The 24,786-nt window shown below is 41.2% G+C and overlaps 2 protein-coding genes across 2 annotated transcripts; one reads left to right on the top strand and one right to left on the bottom strand.

Moving 5' to 3' along the window:
- Nucleotides 1-5,048: 5,048 nt before the first annotated feature.
- Nucleotides 5,049-17,984, top strand: gusb (glucuronidase, beta). Its single transcript, XM_084028348.1, has 12 exons — nucleotides 5,049-5,300; nucleotides 6,294-6,479; nucleotides 6,606-6,787; nucleotides 7,121-7,263; nucleotides 7,413-7,600; nucleotides 8,216-8,368; nucleotides 8,550-8,728; nucleotides 9,238-9,384; nucleotides 9,800-9,884; nucleotides 11,624-11,800; nucleotides 11,908-12,043; nucleotides 13,139-17,984. Exons 1-12 carry the CDS (start codon nucleotides 5,103-5,105, stop codon nucleotides 13,300-13,302), a joined length of 1,938 nt encoding a protein of 645 aa, XP_083884474.1. The 5' UTR covers nucleotides 5,049-5,102; the 3' UTR covers nucleotides 13,303-17,984.
- vkorc1l1 (vitamin K epoxide reductase complex, subunit 1-like 1) lies at nucleotides 14,973-24,078 on the bottom strand. The gene is made up of 3 exons (XM_084028349.1): nucleotides 23,799-24,078; nucleotides 21,333-21,442; nucleotides 14,973-19,461 (listed from the first exon to the last, which is right to left on the bottom strand). The coding sequence occupies exons 1-3, from the start codon at nucleotides 24,020-24,022 to the stop codon at nucleotides 19,235-19,237; spliced, it is 561 nt and encodes a 186-aa protein (XP_083884475.1). The 5' UTR covers nucleotides 24,023-24,078; the 3' UTR covers nucleotides 14,973-19,234.
- Nucleotides 24,079-24,786: the final 708 nt, after the last annotated feature.

The following is a 24,786-nucleotide window of genomic DNA, read 5'->3' as shown; positions in this document are numbered from 1 at the left end:
TTTTCATTGGACCACTAAACATTGTTTTATGTGCAAATGTTATTGTTGCTGCTATTATTAGAAGTATTATTATTGTACTGATTAGTACTACCAGTGGTAGTTGGTTGTAGTAGCAGATATTGTAGTAGTCATAGCCTGTGTTGAGGGACAGATAAAAAATGCACACTTGAAAGAAAATAAGTCAAATATCAATGATTCATTTATTTGAATGCCCCTGGAGAATATTTTGATCAACAAAATATGACCAGTTTGATCAACAACAAAAAACAACAGCAAGTGACCACTACAGCAAGTGGTGCACAAGAGGAAAAAAATATTGATTGATTTATAGATCTTTATAGATCTTTATTTGCAACGTCTTGCTCTTGTCTTGCAATTTGCAGACGGTCCCTGCCCACTCGCCCAGCTGCCGGCTGCACATATAGATCAATGTTCTCCGTTCAGCTCAGAGGATGGCTGATTTTTGTATAAAATCAGGGTTTTGGTCCATGTAGCTCGTAGTCATTACTGTGGGTCAGAGGCATCATTTGTGTTTGAAAAACGTTTCACTTCAGATTTATTGATCTCGGAATTCCGAATCTGTGAATATATTTCCAACTTTGCCGAACTCTTTATTTCACCTTATGGCAGGTTTTTGCAGTGTCACTGCCGGACACTTTGCTCTTGCGGGCCGGATTTGGCCCGCGGGCCGCTAATTGGAGATGGCTGCACTAGTGGGACGAAATTACATCAACGAGCCTTCATGTCCAAACCTACAATTAATTCCTATTCTGTAGACGGCACCTGGCAGTCTGTTCACACAACTATTAATAAACTATTAATCAATTACAAAAATAATCGTCTTCTTCTGTGAACCCTCACAAGAATTAACCACAAACGTCAGACGAATAAACAAAGACAACCGATAGTAAATATAAAGTCAATGGACACCACACCAGGTGCACAAGCATTATCAAGGCACAGAAATTACATAAGCTGACAGTTGTTATCCAATCAACAGCAGAATTGAATGTCACCACGGCGGACATCATGGGGCTGCCGTATAAACAGTAGAAAGTCCACAGCAGCTGCGGCCACAAACACACGCTAAAGCAAGAAGAGGGACTACAGTTTTTGCACACCGTGTGGCGCATGCACACAACGCTACATTACTAGGCAACGCAGTGATTGTTGGCGCTGTCGTTCGTACAGTGAGCGTGGTATTGTCACTCACCTCTCCCCAGCCATCTGTCCCACTATAAATACTCTACTCAGTCTCTCTGTCTCAAACTTTGGGGCAGGAAGATGTGATTTGGGTCGCTTGGGATGCTGGCAGTGGTTCATTAAATCAGTGATTCATTAAGGAGGGGATGCAACCTCTTTTCACTGTGCCGAGGTACAATCATAGTCACCATAACCTACAATGACTAGTAGAGATGCACCGATTGATCAGCCGCAGCAGCTTTACAGCTCATCAGCCATGACCGGAATACATAAATCTCACATTTTTTCACAACTGCAAGTCCAAAAGACGTTTTAGAGGAACAACCTTAAAAAAACATTTGGAACAACTAAGTTAATCAGACTCATCAGACTTACTATGTTGTAATTTATGCCCATGCATGCTGCTCAGAGTAGTCACCGTGACAACCCTGCTTATAACGGAGCTAACTGCTAAGATTTATGAAGGTTGCATTAACCTGAATTATGATACGTTCAAGCTCTACTCAGCAAATATTAAAATTGATTATATGTTCAAATAGAACGTTGTAAAATGTCACTTTTGAGGGAGAAACTTTTATGAATAGATGTCGAAGGAGATGTATTCACATTAATATAACAGATATTAGAGGGGAAATTATGACATGTTTAACTTCCTAACACTAATTCTAAGCAGCTTAAAATACATTATTATTCAAATAAAAACACACTCTTTAATGTCATGATTTTTTAAATATTATAACAAAAATAGTAAATAGTAAATGATGGTTTATATTGACTTAGGGACAGTTGAAATTATTTTTCAGGATGTTTTCAGGAGCCCACACTTCAATTCCTGCATAAATATCACATTTTTGGAAAAACAAAAAGCTATTTCAGGGAGAAGCAGACATATTCTGGATATATCCAGGATGTCAAACTGATTCATCAGCGAAACAGGTTAAAAAGATAAAGATAAAAGCTAAAGCCCACTGATCTCAGTGTAAAATTGAACCTTAACATCACCTGATGATCGAGACAGAAGACGATGAAATTAAGGAACAAAACTGTTCTTATAAAGCCAGTAAGGTCTTTATTTACTGTTAGAATCAAAAAGCTTACGTTCAGGAACCAGCTCCGCTATGATTGGCCAGTCTGTGTTCGAGGGGCGGACTTGGTGGAAATTACCTGCATTTTACTCCGAACCATCACTTTAACAAAGGGGCAATTTGGTGCATTTTTAATATGACATTATCCTTAATTTTATTCCAGTGTTATGTTTGGTTAATGTGAGTGTGAATGGTTGTCTGTCTCTACATGTTGGCCCTGCGATAGACTGGCGTCCTGTCCAGGGTGTACCCTGCCTTCGCCCAATGACAGCTGGGATCGGCTCCAGACCCCCCGCAACGCTAAATACAGGATAAGTGGTAGACAATGGATGGATGGATGGATGGATGTTTGGTTATAACTATCATATTGCAATAGCTTACCAAAATGAATTTAATAGTTATATGTCTGAATGGTACGCCCTGTAAGGAGGATGATGCAAGAAGAAGAAGACATAAATACTACTGAGAAGAGACAGAACACAACCTCTCACTCAACCTACCACAAGTTTCAATTATATTGGCCCAATGAAAAAGTATAGACTCTTTAAAATAAAATAACCCAACTGTTGTCCATCCATTTTTGTTCACAGCTCCTGTTAGCTTAAATTGTCCATCCTTCTGTTTCTGTTAGTACCATAGTAGTATCACATCTGGGATCAATACATTCAATTTAGTCCTTGTTTAATTTCCTCCTGGGATGCAAGTTGTCTTTTCTTCCCTTGAATAAAGGTTTTTTAGTTCGGTTCTGTGTATTTTGGTTTAAGCTTATCTGTAATTCAAGTTGAGAAAGGCGGGTCCTCGGGTCCTCCACGTGTGGCAGCGGTGTTGTGGTTGTACCTTCAGATAGCTGAAAATCCTCGCCCATCCTTCCTCAGAAGCCGACCGTAAATAACATCGACCTGCATATCGTACAGTTTAAATTAGGCCCATGTCAATTCCGCTTGGCTAATTTAAATGTTCACGAAACCAAATCACAGTTAGTGAAACGCGAAATTAACGCCTCAAGAAACACTTTTCTCTGAAGAAATACAACTTTAAATTTAAATATCTTACATTCAGCCATTCCTAGAGTGCCTGGTTTCTATTACACACCGAGTGTTTCCCTTCGCGGTCATGAAAATGAACAGTGTGCCGTTTAAGCTAGCAGTACAGAGCTAGCACAAACATAGAAAATACACTCACCGGAGAAAAGCCAACAGTAACCTACGTAGACTTCTTGTGAACAAAAACATACCGAAACACAAAATCCTGTCCCGAATAACTTCTACATAAACGTTTAAGTGGTAAAACAACGTGTTTCTTCTCACGTAGCTAGCTGGCGTCTTCGCTCGCATACGGGATTCTCCTTGTTCTTCTTCTACGCTGTTTTCCCCGCAGGCTCCTGGCGCCCTCTAGGGGATATTTTGAAAACTGTAATATAAACCCCACCACAATATAATTCTGTCTTTCTGATACATTTATGGATGTTCAGTGACTGTCAGCCACGCCGTATGTGACTGCACCCACTCTGACACACATCGTATGTTTTGTATGTTTTCCTCCTGCAGCCACTTTCACAAATACTTATTTGGAATTATTATTATTAACAGCTTTTTTTTCACACATCAACTTCAGATACAAAAAAAAATAAAAAATAAATATTACTTGTTTGATTTATAATTATGTCACAGATTTGTGAACTGAAACCGTCACACCTAAAATCCAATCTTAAGATCATGGTGCACCACTCACAAATTATAATGCACGGTATAGTGTCATCAGTTCCCTCATGAATCAGGAATATTATAGATCACTGAGACTAAAACTGACAACAATACTGGGTAGACAAAGCTGCAAGGAAAATATTTGTGAATGCCCAAAAGTGCTTTTATCCTAATGGAGGAACCCGATGTGTTTTTAAAGGGTACTTTATTAGCAATACGATAGTGGAGAGGAAAGGAAATGAGGGGATAGATGGATGGATAGATGGAGAATGACAAGCAACAAAGGTCCCAAAGCGAATGGACCCATCCTAGGCACGCTGCAGTTCATGGTCAGTGTGGGCTACACCCCAAGGCCACCAGGGCTTTGTGATTTTACAGTACAACCTGCAGCTGATACAAAACTCAGCCTGATGAGGACACAAAACATCACCCACTGCTTCATATATTGGTAGACATAAACAGGTTAAAATTACTATTACTAAGATTGTAGGGAGCTGGATGGTTTTAAATAGTTTTGCACACTATTAGCTAGCATCTCAAAATATCCTCCCAACTCACTTGAGACTCCCACAGTCATATATTGATAACCAAGCGAGCACTTCATTGTGTTTCTGGAAAAAAATGGTTTGCCTAAATATTCATAAACAGTGCGTCAAAAGGAGCCCAGAGCAGCAAATATGCGGCTGTGGAGGCGCTGTTGGACGCAGAATCAGTGAACTGATGCTCCTGTGCGCTGTCTCACTGCCGTTGACGTTGATGTCCGGGTGTCTGGCGCCATCTAGCGTCGTGTGTCCGTTGTTGCATTCTTGAACGACGGTTTAGAAAATCATGTGGATTTGGAATAAAGTCTGTTTCCTCGTGTGAGTGCGATCTGTTTTTGTTTGCGTCTTCTCTTGTGACGAAGTTCGCACTTTTAATTCATGAGTCAGCTGTCTCCTTTATTTGTGTATGATTTCTCACCGCTTGAATTGAGAAATTCCCGACGTCCATCGAAGGCAGCAGTAGAAAGCGCCATGCTGTCACGTGACCACAGAGGCAATCACGTGACTGAATCAGCTAGGAAGACTGCGGAGCAAGTTTTTCTCGTGGGGAATGAGAAGAGTTACCGAGGATGCTCGTACCCGTTAGCCTGTGCCTGTTAGCGGCGTTTGAAGCGGCCTGTGTGCTCGACACCGGCATGCTCTTCCCCCGGGAGTCTTCCTCCAGAGAGGTGAAGGAGCTGAGCGGCCTCTGGACCTTCAGGGCGGACAAGTCCCCAAACAGGAACCAGGGCTTCGAGAGGGCATGGTATCAAAGTAGTCTGGCAGAGGTGAGCAGGACCCGCAGCTACAAGACAGCTCACGGTGTTTTCCAGCGTGTCAAGTGTTTTTAATGGTCCCTGATAACAGTTTTCAGTTGTCTTTGTTAAACATGTTAATATATATTCCATGAAAAATGCACTCAGACTCCCAAGAGGGTCCACAGCAATCTAAAAGAGAGTAGGACATACAAGATAAAACAATTCAGCAGTAATATTCATATGCAGGCTACCTTCTACAGTGTTTCCAGTCATTCAGTACAACATTATGTCCTACTATAATGTCCTCCATTATGCAGGATGACAGATGTTGTCCTGTGGTTTTGATAATTGAATGAATGTTCAACATTGAATGCAACATTGGACACTGAGAATTAATTCTTTAAAAGTCTGCCCTAATACTGTATATCAGAACCATAACACATCCCATACGTCAAAACAGGTCAAGTACATCTGCTTAGCAAACAATAAAGTCTACACTATCCCCCCAACTGACTGTATACGCCCATATGCTGTATGAATATAGTGATACCACTGGTGATCAAACTTACTTCTAACAGTCTATTAGTGGACAGTACTGAAGATTAGATTAATGTTAATTATGGCCATTATTTATTATATTATATCAAACTTCATATCAGTTTTACAGGCACACGCTTCCTATTGGCACATAATTATAATACAATAGGACAGTGTTCCCTATGCCATAAGCGTGGTAGTTATAAAATATGTGATATATATAGTTCTAAAGTTATAAAAATATCCCAATATTTCTCTAGAAAGAAAAAAAACAGGGAGAAAAGTCCCTAAATATACACTATTTTAATGGAACTATATTTTACCTTTGTATCTTTTAATCATCTTCCGTCAATATTAACTCCTGTATCGTGGATTTATTAGCGTTGATCATTATCATCCCTGTAACAACAAACTCGTCACTGACTACAGCAGATCTACTGTCATAAATAAAATATTGTCTTTTCATTGAGGTTTTATTTCTCCTAGTCCGGCCCGGTGATTGACATGCCGGTTCCTGCCAGCTACAATGACATCACCCAGGACCCCGCTCTGAGGGATTTTATTGGCTGGGTGTGGTATGAGCGAGAGGTGGTGCTGCCCGCTCGTTGGATCGCCGACGAAGGAACACGAGTGGTTATCAGAGTGGGAAGTGCTCACTATAATTCAGTAGTGGTGAGTATCACATGTAGTGTAAATGGTGTGTGTAGTTGTCAAAATGACACCCGTCCCTTTTTATATCGTCCACCTCTTGTCCTTTTGATCAAGCTCCTTTGGATTAATTGTCGTTACCCTTTGCAGTGGGTGAACGGGGTGAAAGTGACGGAGCACGAAGGCGGCCATCTTCCTTTTGAGGCTGAGATAGGCAGTGTAATCCGTAAGGACCCAACTCGGCCGTGCCGGATCACCATCGCTGTCAACAACACTCTGACTCTGGAGACTCTTCCTCCCGGAGTCATCCAGCACATGAACGACCGCACCAAGTAAACTCATCCTCTCTGTTCTAATTGAAACACCGACTAAAGGCCTGAGTAGTAGTTTGAACTTTCAACAGGTCACAGCACTTTCACTTTCAAACATCTTTTCAGTTTGTTGATAGTTTTTGCAGTTTTTCAGAAATTGCTTCAATGTGAAAACACAAAAGGCTTCTCTAAAGTCTCGAAAACTCAATCTGCCATGAAGACATTTTGCTTAATTTTTTTTCTGTGAGAATGCAGCCCTTTTTAGTTTGATGTCGTATTTGGCTGAGATTAAAATGTGCACAGCTGCGTGTCAGTGAGTATTTGCATAATGAGGAAAATGTAATTGCTCAACAGGTATCCTGATGGTTATTTTGTACAAAACATCTACTTTGATTTCTTCAACTATGCTGGCATACATCGGCCCGTGTTGCTGTATACCACTCCTAAGGCTTACGTGGATGACATCACCGTGGTGACTGACTTCTTGGACAACACAGGTAAGTTAATACAGGTGATCACAAGAAAACAAAAAAATACAACTCATCACAATCACAGCTATTGAACCGATCCATAAAGCTACATGTGGTTTTAACGACCAGAGAGTAGTCATGTGACATTTAAAGTATTTTATATACATTTTTACCAGGTATTGTCAACTACAAGGTGTCGGTCCGAGGTGCTGCCACGGCCACTGTGAAGGTCACGCTGATGGACAAAGATGGCCGCTGTGTGGCTTCCTCCAGCCAGGCATCTGGAGTCCTCAAAGTAGTGGATGTGAATTTGTGGTGGCCGTACCTGATGCACGAGAATCCAGGTTACCTTTACTCTATGGAGGTAAGACGACATGTTTACATACGGGTCAAAGGGACTTTCAGGTGCGGGGTCACATGAGCACCGATCGCCACTGATTTCAGGATCCTGGGATCACTCACGCTGAGTCACTGCCACTCTGGCTTCAATAGCACAGAGCCATGGATAAAGTGTTCATCTAATTAATAACACCTATGCTTTTCTGACTATGACGAGGTAAATTGCCTGCTTTGGAGATTCTGCTAGCGTACACTGTGAAGCTGAGCAGCTGGTCTTTCTCTGTTATAATGCTCTACATGTTCAGGAGAACCACGCTTAATCAGATCATTGTTGGAGAGCAGCAGCTGTCTCCTCCTCGCAGGTGACACCAGGAAGCAATCGCACTTAATTCCAGTATTCGGATGTCTGATGGTGAATCAGAGCGCTGTTGGTCATAGCTAAGCTGCAGCTTGCAAAAATAAAAAAGATCCTTTTGTTTGCTCCCTATAAATATGTAAAAAATCTCAATGGGATGAAAATAAAATTGCACTTCATCCGTTTTGCCAACTCACTGTAGTTGTTTGGTATTGAGATTAACCTCCTCTACTTACAATTTCTGCCAAAGGTGACGTTTCTGACATTCACATTTTTAATATCCAGGTTCGCTTAGGGGCAGCCGATGAAAGGTCTACGTACGAGGATGTGTACACGCTGCCAGTCGGCATCCGGACAGTCGTCGTTACCAGCACACAGTTCCTCATCAACAACAAGCCCTTCTATTTCCATGGAGTCAATAAACACGAGGACTCTGATGTGAGTACCGCTAGAGGGAAGCAAGACCTTTATCAAAAGACTCAACATATCTGTTGTAACATGATCTAACATCAACAGGCCACATGGACGTTTCCTTTCCGATAACAGAAACTCAGTGGAAAAAAAGTGGATCCGGTCCAATAATTCAACCCTGACGTCCTCTCTTCATCTTGTGTTGTAGATCCGAGGTAAAGGCTTTGACTGGGCCCTGATTGTCAAAGACTTTAACTTGTTGAAGTGGTTGGGGGCCAACTCGTTCCGAACAAGCCACTACCCGTATGCCGAGGAGATCCTGCAGATGTGTGACCGCCATGGCATCGTGGTGATAGATGAGTGTCCGGGCGTGGGCATCAAAGACATGCAAGTAGCACTGCCCGCATCGCTGTGACCTTTAGGGGTGTTTGAGGGTTCGGAGTGAGCAACGCGTTGCTGTAGGAGAGTGTGGTGTTCATCACCACTGCTGTGAAATTGCGGCGAGGAAATGTCCCTGCACGTGCAAGAAACCTCACCCTCTCTGCGTTAGGATTGTGCAACAATTCTCTTACAAATAATGCGAAACATCCTGGCTGAGTTGCAGAACGGACACACCCACTTCCAGTGAACATGAACGTCTTCACACGGTCTGCTAAATCAGTGTCACAATATGACTTTAATTTAGAATATTACTAGGAAAACACACAAATAAACTTGGTTGAGTTCAGATATAAAAGGTAAATTTACAGCAGCAGGTTTAAAAGACAAATGGACCAGTCCAGCCCTTTACCAGTTTATAAAGCTGGTAACCTGCAGCGACGGATCTGGTGTGTTACGTCTAGTTTTTTCCATAAAAGGTCAACCCGGTGTGTGCTGTGTCTTTTGTGCTGATGCAGTCGCAGTTTTAGGAACGCCTCCCTGACCCATCACCTGGATGTCATGGACGAGCTTGTACGTCGGGACAAGAACCACGCCTCTGTGGTCATGTGGTCAGTAGCCAATGAGCCGGCTGCAGAGATGCCCCCCGCGGAGTTCTATTTCAAGTGAGTACTGGTTCCATTTTATCTGGCTGTGAAGCACTGAAGGGAACACAAAGTTACTGCCTCTTTAGCGGATGCAAGATTATTCCCTATGCAGTGAGTTTTTAAGATGTGACTCCTGTTCAGCTTTTCAGCTCCTCAAACTTTTAAAAAGTGTAGATACTGGTTTGTTATTGAGTCACAGCCCTTTACTCTGATATGTGGAATGCAATACAAGTGGTGATAAACCTGCCCTGAACATCTGGAGCTCAGTAATGACCTGAGGCTTCAGGGTGACAAACAGCCAAAAAATACTCGTCCCGCCCAACTACCACAGAACCCGTCAAGTAAAGTGGTATGGGGAGCGTGTGGATTAGTGAACACTGTAATCATGAAAAACATGCAACGTAAACACCTCCTTTTTTTGTTTTTCTTGCAGGACCTTGATTAAACATACCAAAGAGCTGGATCCAACCCGGCCCGTCACTTACATCACAGACAGTAACTATGCCAGGGACAAAGGGGTGAGTCTTATCAGCAGCATGACAAAGTGAAACATCACTGCACATTAATTTGTCATTTTGTTTATTATTCAACACGTTAGTGGTCATTATTAGTATTGATGCCGAGGGTGTCAATAACTTAAAGGGGAAGGTAACTTGATCATGTGAAAGGCTGTCTAGAGACAGTTTGGTTTGTCCCTTCTGGGCTACTGTAGAAGCATGGTGATGCAATGTGGCAGACTGTGGTAGCGGACCCGCCCCCTACAGAGATCTGAAGGGCTCATTCTAAGTTAACGGCAAGGCAACAATTCTTAGTTTCAGGTGATTATACACAGAACGTTTGAGTAACAGCTCACATTAAGGTCAGATACTATATACTACAATAGTTTGGGTTTTTTTCAAACAAGCAAATATTAAATACAACATTTGTGTGACAGCATTGGTTTTGTGCCAGCCTTCTTTTAAGTAAACATTACATTTTATTATTTATTTGGAAACTCTACATAATTAGGACGATGTGGGTGTGTTTTGACCAGATTTGATTGCCAACATAAACAAAACGTCGGATCATCAGATTCTGATTTAAATGCAAAATCCTTTTCCAACGTGTGCCCCGCCCATTTTAAACCAGTGAGGAAAGCACACACAGAACACAGACAGGATGAAGATTACTCATGTGGAAAAATATTTGCAGAATGGAAACCAAAACTGTGGCTCTGTGCTGCAACTTTGTTGATTTTAGCGGCCCCTGTGGACAAAAGTGGGAGTGTTTTCATGAGCACACCGCGTTAAGACACAACTTATTTAAAATATTGCTGTTTTCAGGATGCAATGAGGTTATGTATTTGTGGCTGTGTACAATGTAGAACTAATATGACGATGGTGAAACTAAGTAAACTGTGTTTGAACCACCAACTTAAATTCATATATTGATGTAAAACCATGTCTCACAATGTATGTATGTAATGTAATGTAATGTAATGTAAAGAGGAGCATTCAGGATCAGTTTGAAGCCTTTAAAATCCCACAATTCTGTCCATCTTGTTCTATCACTGTTGCTTTTTTCCTTTTTTGGTCAATTATTTTCTATTACTTTTCTTTTCTTTGCTCCTCCTGCTTCCTTCTAACAGGCTAAAGTACTACTCAGTGCCAAATGTTGCCCGTGAAAGCATAACATAAAGGATCTTCCAGTCTGCGTGCCGTAAATAGCCTCATTTTCGTGTGCAGGTCATATAGAGGCATCGTCTTTAAATTGAGAGTTAAAACTCCTTATGGTTGCTTTTGACATGAAGGCCTGTTTAGAAAATTCAGGGAGTAAACGTCAAATTGTCAAGATGTCCTGCTGACCTCGAAGTTTGTTGATCCAATGTCAAACATGTGAGATATGTTGTTGGCATGGCTCACATTCCTGTGCTGTGAGGAATATCTCTCGGGGTGTACTTGGCAGCTTACAGGTGCCTGCAGCCACTATTCATTTACCTCCAGGCAAATAACTGTGGATCAGATGTGAGCAGTTACAGCCGCTGCAATCTAACACGGCCACGAGTGAGAGAGCTGCCCATCCATCGTAAATAAAACATTCACTTCAGTGTGATGCTTTTTATTTGCCTCGTTATCATTGCTGCTCCAAGAAATCTGTTGCTTCATTATAAATGAATGTTGATCTACAAAAAGGGGTTTATTTTGAAGATATTAATTAATGCTCCTAAAAAGCAAACAAACTGTGTCGTGTCATATTAAGTCTTGAATCTGTTCTCTAGGCTCCCTATGTGGATGTCGTCTGCGTGAACAGTTACTTCTCCTGGTACCATGATCCAGGTCACCTGGAGGTCATCCCCATCCAGCTCAACACTCAGTTTGAGAACTGGTACGGAAAGTACCAGAAACCCATCATCCAGAGTGAATATGGAGCAGATGCAGTGCCGGGGCTTCACAGTGTGAGGATTCATACACATCCAACAATCTGGCTCAAGCTGCAGTGAATATCAGATTTTACTGAATGGTGTTAATACATACAGTAAGACGCTGCTTGTTCACTCCCAAGGATCCCCCAATGATGTTTACCGAGGAGTACCAGAAGGTAGTCCTGCAGAGCTACCACGACGTGTTGGACCAGAAGAGGACCCAGTACGTCGTTGGTGAACTCATCTGGAACTTTGCAGACTTCATGACTGTACAAGGTACGGGAGATCACAAGGACCTGGGTCAAGGTCATTTCACCGTACTAAACCCCACTTCTGTTCTCATGCTGAGCGAATTCTGATATTTATTTCCATCCATAATGACAAGATATCGAGGGTTCTGTAAATGCGATAGAAGGGGACGTTTTAAGGCGGTGGCCTAGAGCGCCACCAGCTGGATGCATCAAAGGAGATGAGATCAACGTCCAAACATCATGGAAAAGAGTTTTTAGCAACGCATTCGCAAGATGTTAGCAGTTTGTGCACCTAAAGAGCTAAAAAAATATATGTAGATTTACATTAGTCACACTTTGACGTGCATTTGTCCATCCGCTACTAAAACTATGACATAATATATCAAAACACTCTTCAATTATTAATCATATTAATATATGTTATAGCATTGTATTGTAGTATTGTATCATTATATACAGCAATATTGTATTATATTACGTGGAAACGAGGTTTAAGATTAATCGATGGATCAGAAAATAATCAACAAGATTAATTGAAAAGATTTTTAGATTCATGGATTGAAGAGAAAAAAAATCAATCGCAGAATATTTTTTAAAGAAAAACAGTCACTGATTCCAGCGTCTCAAATGTGAATATTTTCCGGTGTCCTTGTTCTTTGTCATTTGGAATTTTTGACTTTTGGAAATTGTGATGGGTATTTTTAAAAACATTTTCTGACAGTTTATAGCAATTTATCAAGGAAAAAAACAACAATAACCGGCAATCATAATCGTCATTACTTGCAGCCGTAGTCTCAAGCAGATCTGTCAGATTAGGAATCCAGGTGTTTGTTTCTTGTTCTTTTGAATCTATGTGAATGATATTTAGCAGTATTTTCACAGACATCCTCTCTATGAATATTGAACAAAATACCAAAGGACGCTGTACAGAATTAGAGGAGTTGTATTACCTCAATGCAGAGTAAATCAACAGTAAATCACAAACAACAAAGACACTCTTGCACAGATGACCAGTAAACGAATAATGTTGTTTAATAACCAGGTTTCTCCTGTTGCCTAACATTTGAAAAGCGTCTCCTGTGCATGACGAGGTTCTTGTTGACCCTTCTTGTGTCTGCAGGGATCACCCGTGTGGTGGGGAACAAGAAGGGTGTCTTCACCAGGCAACGGCAGCCCAAAGCGGCAGCATTCATCCTGAAGGAGAGGTACTGGAGGCTGGCGAATGAAACGGGAACACTACCTCCTTGGGCCAAGTACCCCTGCTCATTCCAGGGCAGGACATAAACGATGTGCCTCATGGGCAAAAAATGCTGCTAAAATGCTTTCAGATGCTTGAGGCAGTTTGGCTTCAGCACATATAGAACACTTAATTCATTCGCACCTTGAAACCATTTCAGCGACATACGATCAAGCCACTGTGATATTGAGCTGTGATTTTCTTATCATCCGCTGCTCTGAACTAAACCACCGACACTATCATCACATTTCATCCAACAATCTGCAACAGAACATAAAAGCGTTTTTTACTGCTGATGAACAAACCTTGGATTCACGTTGGATACCCCTGTATGCAGGTTCAACCGGTTTGCATAAATCAAACCGGTGAAGCTCCGTACACCGAACCGAACTGGTGAAACCGGATATCGGACCAACCCCTATTGCACATACTGTACGTGAGGCGTTCCACTGCCATCATAAAAAAGGTGAAAATCCTTCATCACTGATTGGCTCTGACCTTTCCTCCAGTCACCTGGTAGATAAACATCACATTACAAAGGAAGGGTAAAGGAAGGTGTGTTCCCACACTTTGTCCTCTATCTTCCTGTCACCCGTTTGCTTGGTGTCGCATTTCCTTAAATACATGCATACATTTTGTTTTTTAGCTGATCAAGAATAAAGGTTCTTAATACGCGTGCTGTTCATGTGAATTGCAACGGTGTTTTATTTTTATATGGAAATCAAGAGAAAGATTAATTTTGATATCAAGTAATTAAAGACAAAACATGTACTCAATATGCAAACTGTATTTATTTACCAAAGCATCACTGTTACTTACTGTGGAGCACATTGAAGTGTAATTTGCAATCTTAGTCGGTCACTGTGACGCACATCTAAAGAGTGCGTTTACTTTTTTCTTCTTTTACGATGACCTCCATGTCACAAATGAACAACATACAGTCGCTGGCATCGCAGTATACTCCCTAGACATTTACACAACATTGATTATTTACACAGCCATCGTTGCATAACTGGAGATTATTGTGTCATTAATACTGTTTCAGCATGTGTTGTGAAACGTTTAAACTAATCCAATTAAGTTAATCTGTATTAGCACTGATGAGGCTTGTTCTATTCAGTGACATAAAGGTTCAGACACATGATTCAACTGTATGTGTTCAAATAGTGATTTTTAATATCCTATGTCACATAAAGCTGGTGTTAAATAGAATTTTATTGCATCTGCATCCAGTATTTTCAGTTATCAATTGTGAAAGCTTCAATCCCTTATTAAAACTACGATTTGGGTTTCAGAAAAATGTAAAATAGGTAAACGCTGAAATCAGAACTTTAAAACAAATGACATTCAAACTAAACCCCAACACTTGGCAGATTTAGGGAAATGAATTAGCTAAATTACTATCAATATATACAATTTGACTTTGCAACCAGAGAAGTCGCCCCCTGATGGCCACCAGAGAGAATGCAAGTTTAAGGCACGTTTCAGAACCAGAGGTTGCCGCCTCTTTAAAACACTAACTTTGTGAAAATAAGATAAAATTAATAAGATAAATAAATAAAAAGTTGAGACCTGACTATTGTTGAATCAGACAAACTGCACCAATCCCTTAAAGTCACAGTTACAAAGTTATTACAGTGATCCCCTTTTGGTTTAGTAACACTTTCTATACCTTTAACAGCATTTCATTGTAGTCAAAGAAATTCAAATGAGGTCGTTTCAGAGGGAATGTTTTAATGGTAGATCATTTCCACATGACAATGACACAATTAAAAATGTTCTCATGTCAACCACAGTTTTCCCTTAAGGTAAAATGGATTTGAACAGATTATTTTTTTGCACCCTCCTACCATTCATGTAACACTTTTCCATGTAAGAAAATACAGCATTTTAAAACATATTTGGCAATACAGAAGCAAACCCAGTAAGTTTTCCTCCACAAAGAAATGTAATAAACATTTTATGCTGACACATGGATTCCTAGTTCCCCAACCCCTCAACCTTTTGTTTCACTAAAATAACCCAGAATGTTAACAGTCTGTACAGCTAAAGGGCATAATTAATGATGAAAAAAGCAACATTACAATCATGTAGTTTAAACAGAGTGAATTTATAGCTAACAAACATGTCCTAGCTAGACAAACGAAAGATGATAATTATAAAGTGGAGTTCAGGAAGGAAGAGGGAATGACCATTGATTTGACGGGCATTTTGTCTGGCAATTTCTGAATGGATTTTTGCACCAATACTGGATACCAAATCACTGGGAATGACCAAATTAATCAGATTACATCCTAGGGGAGGCAAGCAGAAGTGCCTGTTAACAGTAACCATTCTTCATTTTGCAAGGCTATTACTGTTGCTTGTCTTTGGCTCAAGGCCTGGTGATCAAACAGAAGGCACTTTTGTTGGCATTGGTGATGCAACTAACATGGCAGTTATACCTCAGGGCCTAAATGAATATTCATGAGAATGCAGTATTGATCATTTTGACCTTCTTTTTTTGACATTACATCAGCACACAACATGTGTTACCAGCCAAAGATTTCAAACTTTTGACTCAAAATCCAAATTCCTCACCCACCTCTTAAAGTAACCGCACACAACTAGCGTAACAGGCTTGCATATGACTGGAGTCGTGAACATGATGATATGCTACCTACGCTGTCAGTTCTATGGTCGCTAGTACTCACAGGACCCACAGTTGGTGCCACAAAAACTAGCAAGCTATGTCAGTTTGACTTGTGCAAGAGAATCCATAGGAGACTTGTCTTATCTGTGAGTGCACGGGCTTTCCCCAGGCAAAGACAAAACAGTGCGGTTGTTAACCGTTTTCTGAGTGGAGATGAAACCGAACCCGACAAGGCAATACTGTATAAGGAAGATCTTAAATGACGTGCTAAGAAACATTTGAATCGTTCTATGGACGACCATACAGCTTGCTAAAAAGGACTTTACTGGTGTGTTTTTGCCAGTTTCCTACCAATCGTCTCATAACTGCCCACCATTTTCCAAAGCAAACCGGTGTTTAAATGAGTTTCTCGTCCAGGCAGCCATTGGTTCCCATTCTTTTCTGCGTGGCATGAAAACTGACTTGCAGTGATTTAAAATATGATTTGTATACACATCAACGTCCGTTTACAGGTGTTGGGGAGTACTGCTGCATGTCAGCTGAGTTAGCCACTACTAGCATAACACACCCGAATATCCGGGCGAACTTTCGGAGATGGAGTTGCACTGTGGGTAATGTAGAAACCGTGTGTTTTGACAAGAAAGAAAAATGCATGGAATGAAAAAGAAAAAACACAAATCGGTTTTGAATGAATGTGGTTGGAGTGTGTGCTAAATTGGCGGAGTACTCCTTTAAGTTAAGTTATCCATCAGAGTGAAAGCGAAGTCTAGATTTGAGGCCAAACTGCATCACATTGATCAGTTACACTGAAACCCAAAGGACGAACATTGACATAGTGAACAGGACCTCGAGCTTCACTGTGAAGGATTAAGTGCTGGAAGCGTCTCGTACAGTTTATGGAATCACAGACGTGGTGAAATGAATGGAAGCCATTGTCTGCCCGGTCTGTAGGGTAGAGGACCTCAACAAAACATTATGCTTTGCAAAAAAGTGAACACAGCCTCTATAGAATGACTAGTAAACGGGTTACGACATGAATGAACAGACATCAATTTCACTTGACAATATCCTGGGAGGAGGGGGGAGGGGGGTGTTCTCCATAATTTTCATAGACAAGCGATGACATCATGTTATCACAGGAAGCACGCCACTGAGATTACTTTCCTGGCAGCTGCTATCATCAATACTTTAACAAACTTTCACCCCACAAAAAAAAGAAAGAAAAATAAAGTAGAGTTCAAAGTAAAAGGGCATGGAAACTAGCAGTGATGGAAACTATTAACAAGCTGGTTTATCACCACAGATGAATCACATTGTTACAGTTATTACTACGACTGGGATCTCCGACAGTGTGTGTAAGTTTGTCCGGTGGCCAACATAATATGCTTAAAGCGAGGAAATAGTGTACCATGCGTCTGACAAGTAGGATGCTTATAAATCAGTGGATTGTGGATGAAAGAGACTCAACCGCCCAACTCTGTCACATCAAAGTCACTACCAGCCAGGGTTGCCTTTACTGGGATCTGTTACTGGGATCTATCTCTGCACGCGCCTTACTACGTTATAGATCAACCACTTCACGAAAGGCTTCAGTGTCTGCAGCTGTCCATCTCAGGAAGCTGTCAGCGACCTCCATCTCTTTCCTACGGGAGCAGAAGTCCCATGAACTCCACTTATGGCTGAACATACCGTTCTGTTAATCTCACGCTTCTGCCGCTCATGCCAACGTAAAAAACACGTTACACGTTTTGTTCACTTCCTCTAAATGAACTGTAACTCAGCTTGGCAAGATCACCGTCACTGTTCAATTGACATCAAATGTATACAGGCTGGAGAGTGAACAAAAAACCAGATGAGCATGAATGCATTTTAAAAACAGCGAGATAAGAGACGCCTCGGCCACCAGGCCACCCGACACTTCAGCAGACGATCACAGTGTAGCAGCCTTTGCTACCTCATGAGACTCTATTAGGGAGGGAGAAACACTTCACTGGTATCTTAATTTACAAAACTGTGATCATAAAAATAAAGCCTTGGACCTGTGACAAGAAAACAACGAGCAGAACTGGTGTTAACGTAACATTACCCAACCCCCCCACCCACAATGTGTAAAAAACTTAAAAGAAATTAAGGTAATTCATCCTAACACTCCTTTAGGCACATAAGTCTTTATGGATCCCACCTGTGTGGTGGTCAGGAATGCTTTTCACACAGTAACCCCAAAATAATCTAAAGAAAATAGTGAGGGTGCATTTATGCAAACCTGGTGAAAAGAACCTATAATTCGGTTTCAAAGACTTGTGTCGGTGGCTTCGGTTTATAACCACTTGCAACAAAGACATCCACACAACTCTGAACCGCATGCCTGACCAGGATTACAGGACGGAAGATGTCCCGAGCACATCTTCAGACTCATCCACCCAAACCGTGACCTCTTTTTCACTTTTTGTTCCAGTGTCCGGATGCTTTCTCCCGTTTTCTCTGTTTTTGTTTGTTTTCCTTAAAGGTTTGTGTCAACACTAAATCACAATCTAGACTGGAGTATTGCTCAGCAGCTATTTACAGATTTGCAAAACAAACAATCTGATCTACACACAATATCTCACATTGTCCTGTGTTAATTTTAGTGGTCCTCTTCATAAAAGAAAAACGTACTACAAAGTGTAAACATGAAAAGAAACTATTCTGTATAAATGTTAATCATTTTGACCCCCCCACCCCATCCCAAACCCACTGTGGAACCTCAACCGCAAGCTGTACGATAACCTAATGAGTGTTTTTTTTAATTTTTTTTTTGTGTTTGGGGACCCATTTTTTCGAGTTCCAAGTTTTAGTGAAGATCCGCTGCAGAGCGACAGGACCTCTTCTAACCATTTCAAGTAAACCCCTTTATAAGTCCCATTTTCTTCCATTCTGCGATCCTTTTTGTTCAAGAGAGCTGTCCTCCCGCGTTCTGTATGTTGGCCTTCTGCCTCTGCTTGCTCGGGTTGATGTGCACGCACACACACACACACACACGCACACACACACACACACACGCGCGCGCACGCACGCACACACACACGCACACACACACACACACACTTCCTTTTAAGTGAGTACAATGTTAAATAAGGAAAAAGGAAATTCAAAGAAAAATCACCTGTCACTTACGAATCCTTCCGTGTTTGCAACATTGAGATGTCAGGCCCAACATTTAAGTTAAATTTCTTCATATTTTTTGAACACACAGCAGAATAAACATTGTTTGGAAGCAAGGTCTCCTGGTGGCAAGTCAAATGTTCAGAGGTCACATTTCTTTTTTTCTTTTGTTTGTTTCTCGTATTTTTCTTGCCGTTCTCCTCAGCTTAGTCCTGCTTGGCCTGAAGCTGCTGCTTCCAGGCCTCATTCAAGTAAACCAGTCGCTTGTAGTTGAGAATAAAGAGAATGAAGTTCAGCGCATATGTGGTGATGCAGATGATGCAGAAGTCCTTTAGGACAAAGTAGAGGATGTAGCCCAGGTAGAGCGAACCCACCACCGACAAGATGGATGTCGTCATGAGAATAAGGGCGGCCATTGCACTGACAGTCATTCCTACGGCGAGAAACACAAACTAAAGCTTAGGCATGTCACTGTTAAAAAAAGGCAAACTTACACACACAAGTAACCTGATGAGTCTGCTCTTTACAGGAGACAGTTCTCTATTTATGTAGCCCGTCTCCTCGTGATGACATTTAGCTTAAACACTGGTCGTTTTATTCTGTTGTCACATGAGGTGCAGTCATCGCTCTGACGCTTCCTCCGTGTTTGTGCTTGTGATTCTTTTCCATACCTAAAACTTAAAAAGTAGGTTGCCGGTTTCTCTTCCTGGCAGACTAAGCAGCTGAACAGTTCCTGGTTTGTCTGCACACGTGTCAAACAGATTGACAGCTCTGAAGGTGTGAATAAACTGCATATCTGAGGTCTGTAATGGCTCATTGTGAAACCACAGAGCTGTTAATGGGCATGTTTGATTCAATATAATAGTTGTTCAGCTGGGATCTGCATTTTACACACCGTCAGTTTCAATGATGATTAATGATAGAATATGTCATCCTGAAATAAATACAATGCAGTGGGGTCCACTGGTGGAAGATTGATTATTATTATTATTATTATTATTATTATTATTATTATTATTATTATTACCGTCGGTACTTCTGTAATTTCACTCAAGTAAAAGTAATCTAGATAGTTAGATAGATACTTTATAACAGTATTTCTACACTGTGGTATTGCTACTTTAAGTAAATGATCAGAGTACTGCTTCCACCACTGCGGGGTCATACTGGGGCCGGTAACACCAATGACTACCAGACATTTTTACGGTTGTGGTAGTACAGGAGATCTGACAGTAAGTTCTGTTCTATGATATGATATGATATGATATGATATGATATGATATACATATAGAACAGAACTTATTGTCAGAGTTTAAGAAGTACTCTGATAAATATATACCAGGAGTCACAATAAGTTTGTCAACTGCAAAAAGAGGTTTCCATGACATGCATGGCCCTTGGCCAGGAATGCTTTATAGACGTATTATTTCTAAGATTTTCATGTGATTGTGATGAAGCCCTTTGTTTTTGGGGATTCCAGCAAATTAATTACTAGGAAAATCAAACAGTCTTGGTGGTTATTCTGGTTATTTTATCATTTCTCAATTGATTTTCTAGAAAATGTTCCATAACGTCGTACAAAATTAAGACAATGATGGCATTACAGGGGTTAAACCTTGAATATGCAGATTGTGGAGTCATCCCTACTAACAAATATTGAACGGTCCAAGGCCGTAACAATAATTAAACTTCTGAAACAGTCGTCTTGCTTTTAATATGGAAATCTTGAACCGCTGTAGCAGTTTGGCTTAACTGGGCTGCTATTGTGTTAGTCAAATGAGTGGTAACTGCTGTGGCTAAAAGGACCTCTTGTTCTGAGCCAGCGCCAGGTGGTCAGGCGAGCCTACAGGCCACTCGGCAGGCAGACATGTCCAAACAGCATGACTCAGTCAGCAACACCATCAACGTACTGGAGGCGGGACTTAAAACAAGTCACATAGAAGGAATAATTAACCGTCTGTGCCAATTTACACTGGGAGTAACACAAAAGATGAAGCCACCGTCTCTAGGACAGTTATCCTGGTCTATGAATCCACTTGCCCACTACGTCTTAGTAGATTTTAATAATAATTAAGTACAAAAACACACAATATGGCTTTGTATTTAATTTGTAACTATATTATTATATTTTTACATGACCACTAAATATGATGTCAGTGTCACATGAGTCAGATTTCGGCAAATACAGCAATGACAAAGAAATGCAAAGTGTTGATTCAGCACTAGTTTCTAGTGCAATGACTAGGGATGTGTCCCCTAAACTAGCAATACCAACAGATTACTGTGAACAAAAGGACATCTTACCTAGTAGGAGCTGAAAGACATAAAAGGCAATCCCGTAGACACTGTTGGGTTGGTTCAGTGCGCTGTCGTTTCCAAAGATTGAGCCCAATAGTCCAAATCCTCGACCCCACCTAAAACACACCAAAACGTCAGCAAAGAAGCCAGTCTCAACTTAACTTCACGACTACAGAAATATCAAGTGAACAGACTGAACTGAGGACTATCAAGAAAACAATATACAGCAATCAGACCCAGGTCTCGCTCGTGTATTTTATCCGAGACCTGAAGTACTGAAGAAATTAAGTTTGCTTTTTGCAAAAAAATAGTGTTTTAGGATAGGAAAATGTGAATTTACAGAAAACAATTTAAGATTTAAGTGAACAAGAGCTGCAAGGAGTGATTACTCCAAAAACAGTACAAAAAAAAGAGTCCATTGCAGTTTCCAAGGTGACATCGGCTTGTCCAATAAACAGTCTAAAAAGATAGATGACCATTCATTTTCTGTTGATCAACCAATCATTAACTAAACCCATCAGTAGTTTTTAAGAGAAGAAAACAAATGCTGCAAAGGAAAAAAAAAAAAAAAAAAAAACATGCTGTTGCAACCTGTTAATACCGTTCATTCATACTTTAAACCCACATGGAACATTAGGTGTTATTCCAGTCCGTGCCCTAACAAAAAACATCAACTGTGAGACCATGTGTCATTTTAATGCGATGATTCATTTTTTCCAAAGTAAGCCACAACAAAAGATAAGATAGGAGTGCAGTCACTATGCTCAGGCTATTTAAGCAGTACGAGTGACACTCAGTGGGAATGTTCGACTTACTCAACATGTTCAGCAAACAGATTTTTCACATACTTTTTCACATCATCTGAATCTTTCCTTCTGCTCTGTAGTGCTACACCAGTGCATTCAATGCATTGCATAATAGGCAAAGTATACAGGTATGTGCCAGTTATTTTTTGTGAATATTAGAATTAATTCAGTATGAATATTTAAAGTTTAACCCTATGTCTCATTTGAGGTTATACACCAGGAGCATAGAGACAAGAGGCTGGTTCAATAACTGAGACCTTTGTTTAATTTCTTCTTAAGCACTATCACATGCCCACAGAACCAAGTCTGTGTTGACTTCTTACCATTTACTGTCCTTGTGTATAATAAACAGTGTTTTTACCATATTGCACATAGCGGTGCTTCCCATTATTTTCAATAGATCAGACCCTCTGGCTGGTGTTTCAAGGCTTGATTTTTAAACAGCGACATGCACAAAACAGGAAATCAAACATGCATAACAAACAGCCCAATAAGCCGCATCACCACATATAGGGTTTTCACTTCATAGACCTTGATGAGATTAGAGACTGTTGGAAACGGAGCTTGTTTAGGCTGAAACTGCTAAGACTCTTCATTGAGAGTGAGGACACCCTCATGTCTGTCATTCAGTCTCATTACTTCTCTATTTGTAAACACATTTAGCCAGAAGTGACGCTAGGCCAGCCTGTCTCTAATACTCAGACAGTACAGGTCCCAGACAAGTTACATTCCAGTCATGCTGCAAGTATTTGTTGAAAACCTGCAGGGACTCAATCAATGGGATTTCAGTAGGTGTGGTTCACTTGAGTCATGAGCAGGATTGGTTTCAAGCAACAACTGTCATTTTACGACTGTACATGGGAACCTCGTGTGTTTGTGAGTAAAACAACGTGGATTCATTTCTGCAGCTAAAGTAAATCTCCTGCAGCAGGTTTATCTGTGCAACTTCCTGGTGACAACGTGTGGTGGTTAGCGGCACTGAGACTCGCCGGTCCCCTCCACGGCTCATCTGGGTGCAGGGTAAACCCCCTGGACAGACTAGTAGCTGCCCGGTGACATTAGCATGGCAGCTAATGACAACAGCGTGACAGCTAGCTAGCTACCAGGTGGGAAAGTTACCTCATATAGTGAACATTAAGCCAGCTAACCACCCGGCGGGATGAGTGGACACTTCAGCACCGACACACATGTAACAGGAGCGGCAGTCGGAAGACGCTATCGTTAACTTTGGTGCTAAAGTTGGCTGTTACAGATGTGTTACCCCCTCATACACACAGAGAGAGATAGAGCAGACCAGTTAGCCGTCCTATCTGCAACTTATCGATTGATTGGACAATGGCTCACTGTTGACAGCTAACTGGCTAAGAAGTATAACGTTAACAAATGGGTTGCGTTAGCTAACGGTTAGCGGAGCTAGCTTCGCCGAGCTAGACAGCTAATGGTGTGGTTATTAAACGATGAGCTAAAAGTTAACTTATACCGGGCAGACTATTTCAGTAAGAGCCGGCTCGCAGCACGCCGGTAGTCCTAGTTTGCGCTTAGCCTCGCGGGCAGCGGGGAGCCGGTAACCGCTGGCCGGGACCCTGTGACAGTTTGAACCGCGCAGCCCTTCCCCGGTCGCCACAATAGCAGCTTCATTGGGCGCTCTTTGCTGAATTCAAATTACCTTGAGCTGAACACTTTCGAACAGCTGATGGAGCTGCTGACGTCGCACATAGCCTTATAGCTCGGGTCCCGAGCCTTTTCCCTCTCGACGTGAAAGGCATATAGAGACAACAGTATGCCCAGCAGGCAAACCAGGAGCCTAGCTATTCTTTCCCACCGAGGGGTGGACACTCTCAGGACGGGCGCCGCCATCACTCTCTGGCCTAGCTGGAGACACGCATACATACGCAGCCAGCTCGCCGGAGACAGGACTGCGACGTGGAAAAGCGTCAGGACGTGCCACACCGTCAGGGGCGGGCCGCCGAGCTGACTGGAGCAGCACGGTACAGCAACACGGCTTTCTCATTTTAATCAGCTAGCATGCATGCCATGGGTTTCTAACCGCGCACAGGGTTAAACAATCTAGCTAGCACAAGAGTAACAGTTGAGTGCAGTGGCTCATTAGGGTTTGTGCATTCGTTTCTATGAATGGCTACATGCAAGATACCAGGAAGACTACCCTCACTGTGTGGAATGTAAATTATTACCATCACCGATATGGATATTTATTTATTTCCAAATTTAACACATCTCAGTCACGCAGGTCCCCAAACTATATCATTATTCTGAGATACTACGTCATTATTCTGAGATACAATGTCATTATTCTGAGATACTGAGTCATTATTCTGAGATACTATGTCATTATTCTGAGATACTGAGTCATTATTCTGAGATACTACTTCATTATTCTGAGATACTAAATCATTATTCTGAGATACGTCATTATTCTGACATACTAAGGTATTATTCTGAGATACTAGTCATTCTGAGATACTAAGTCATTATTCTGAGACTTCAGTCATTATTCTGAAATATTAAGTCATTATTCTGAGACTTCAGTCATTATTCTGAAATATTAAGTCATTATTCTGAGACTTCAGTCATTATTCTGAGATACTACGTCATTATTCTGAGACTTCAGTCATTATTCTGAGATACTACGTCAT

Source organism: Eutrigla gurnardus (assembly GCF_963514095.1).
Source record: "Eutrigla gurnardus genome assembly, chromosome: 15".
Classification (NCBI taxonomy): Eukaryota; Metazoa; Chordata; class Actinopteri; order Perciformes; family Triglidae; genus Eutrigla; species Eutrigla gurnardus.
This window is presented reverse-complemented; position numbering and strand designations above follow the sequence as displayed.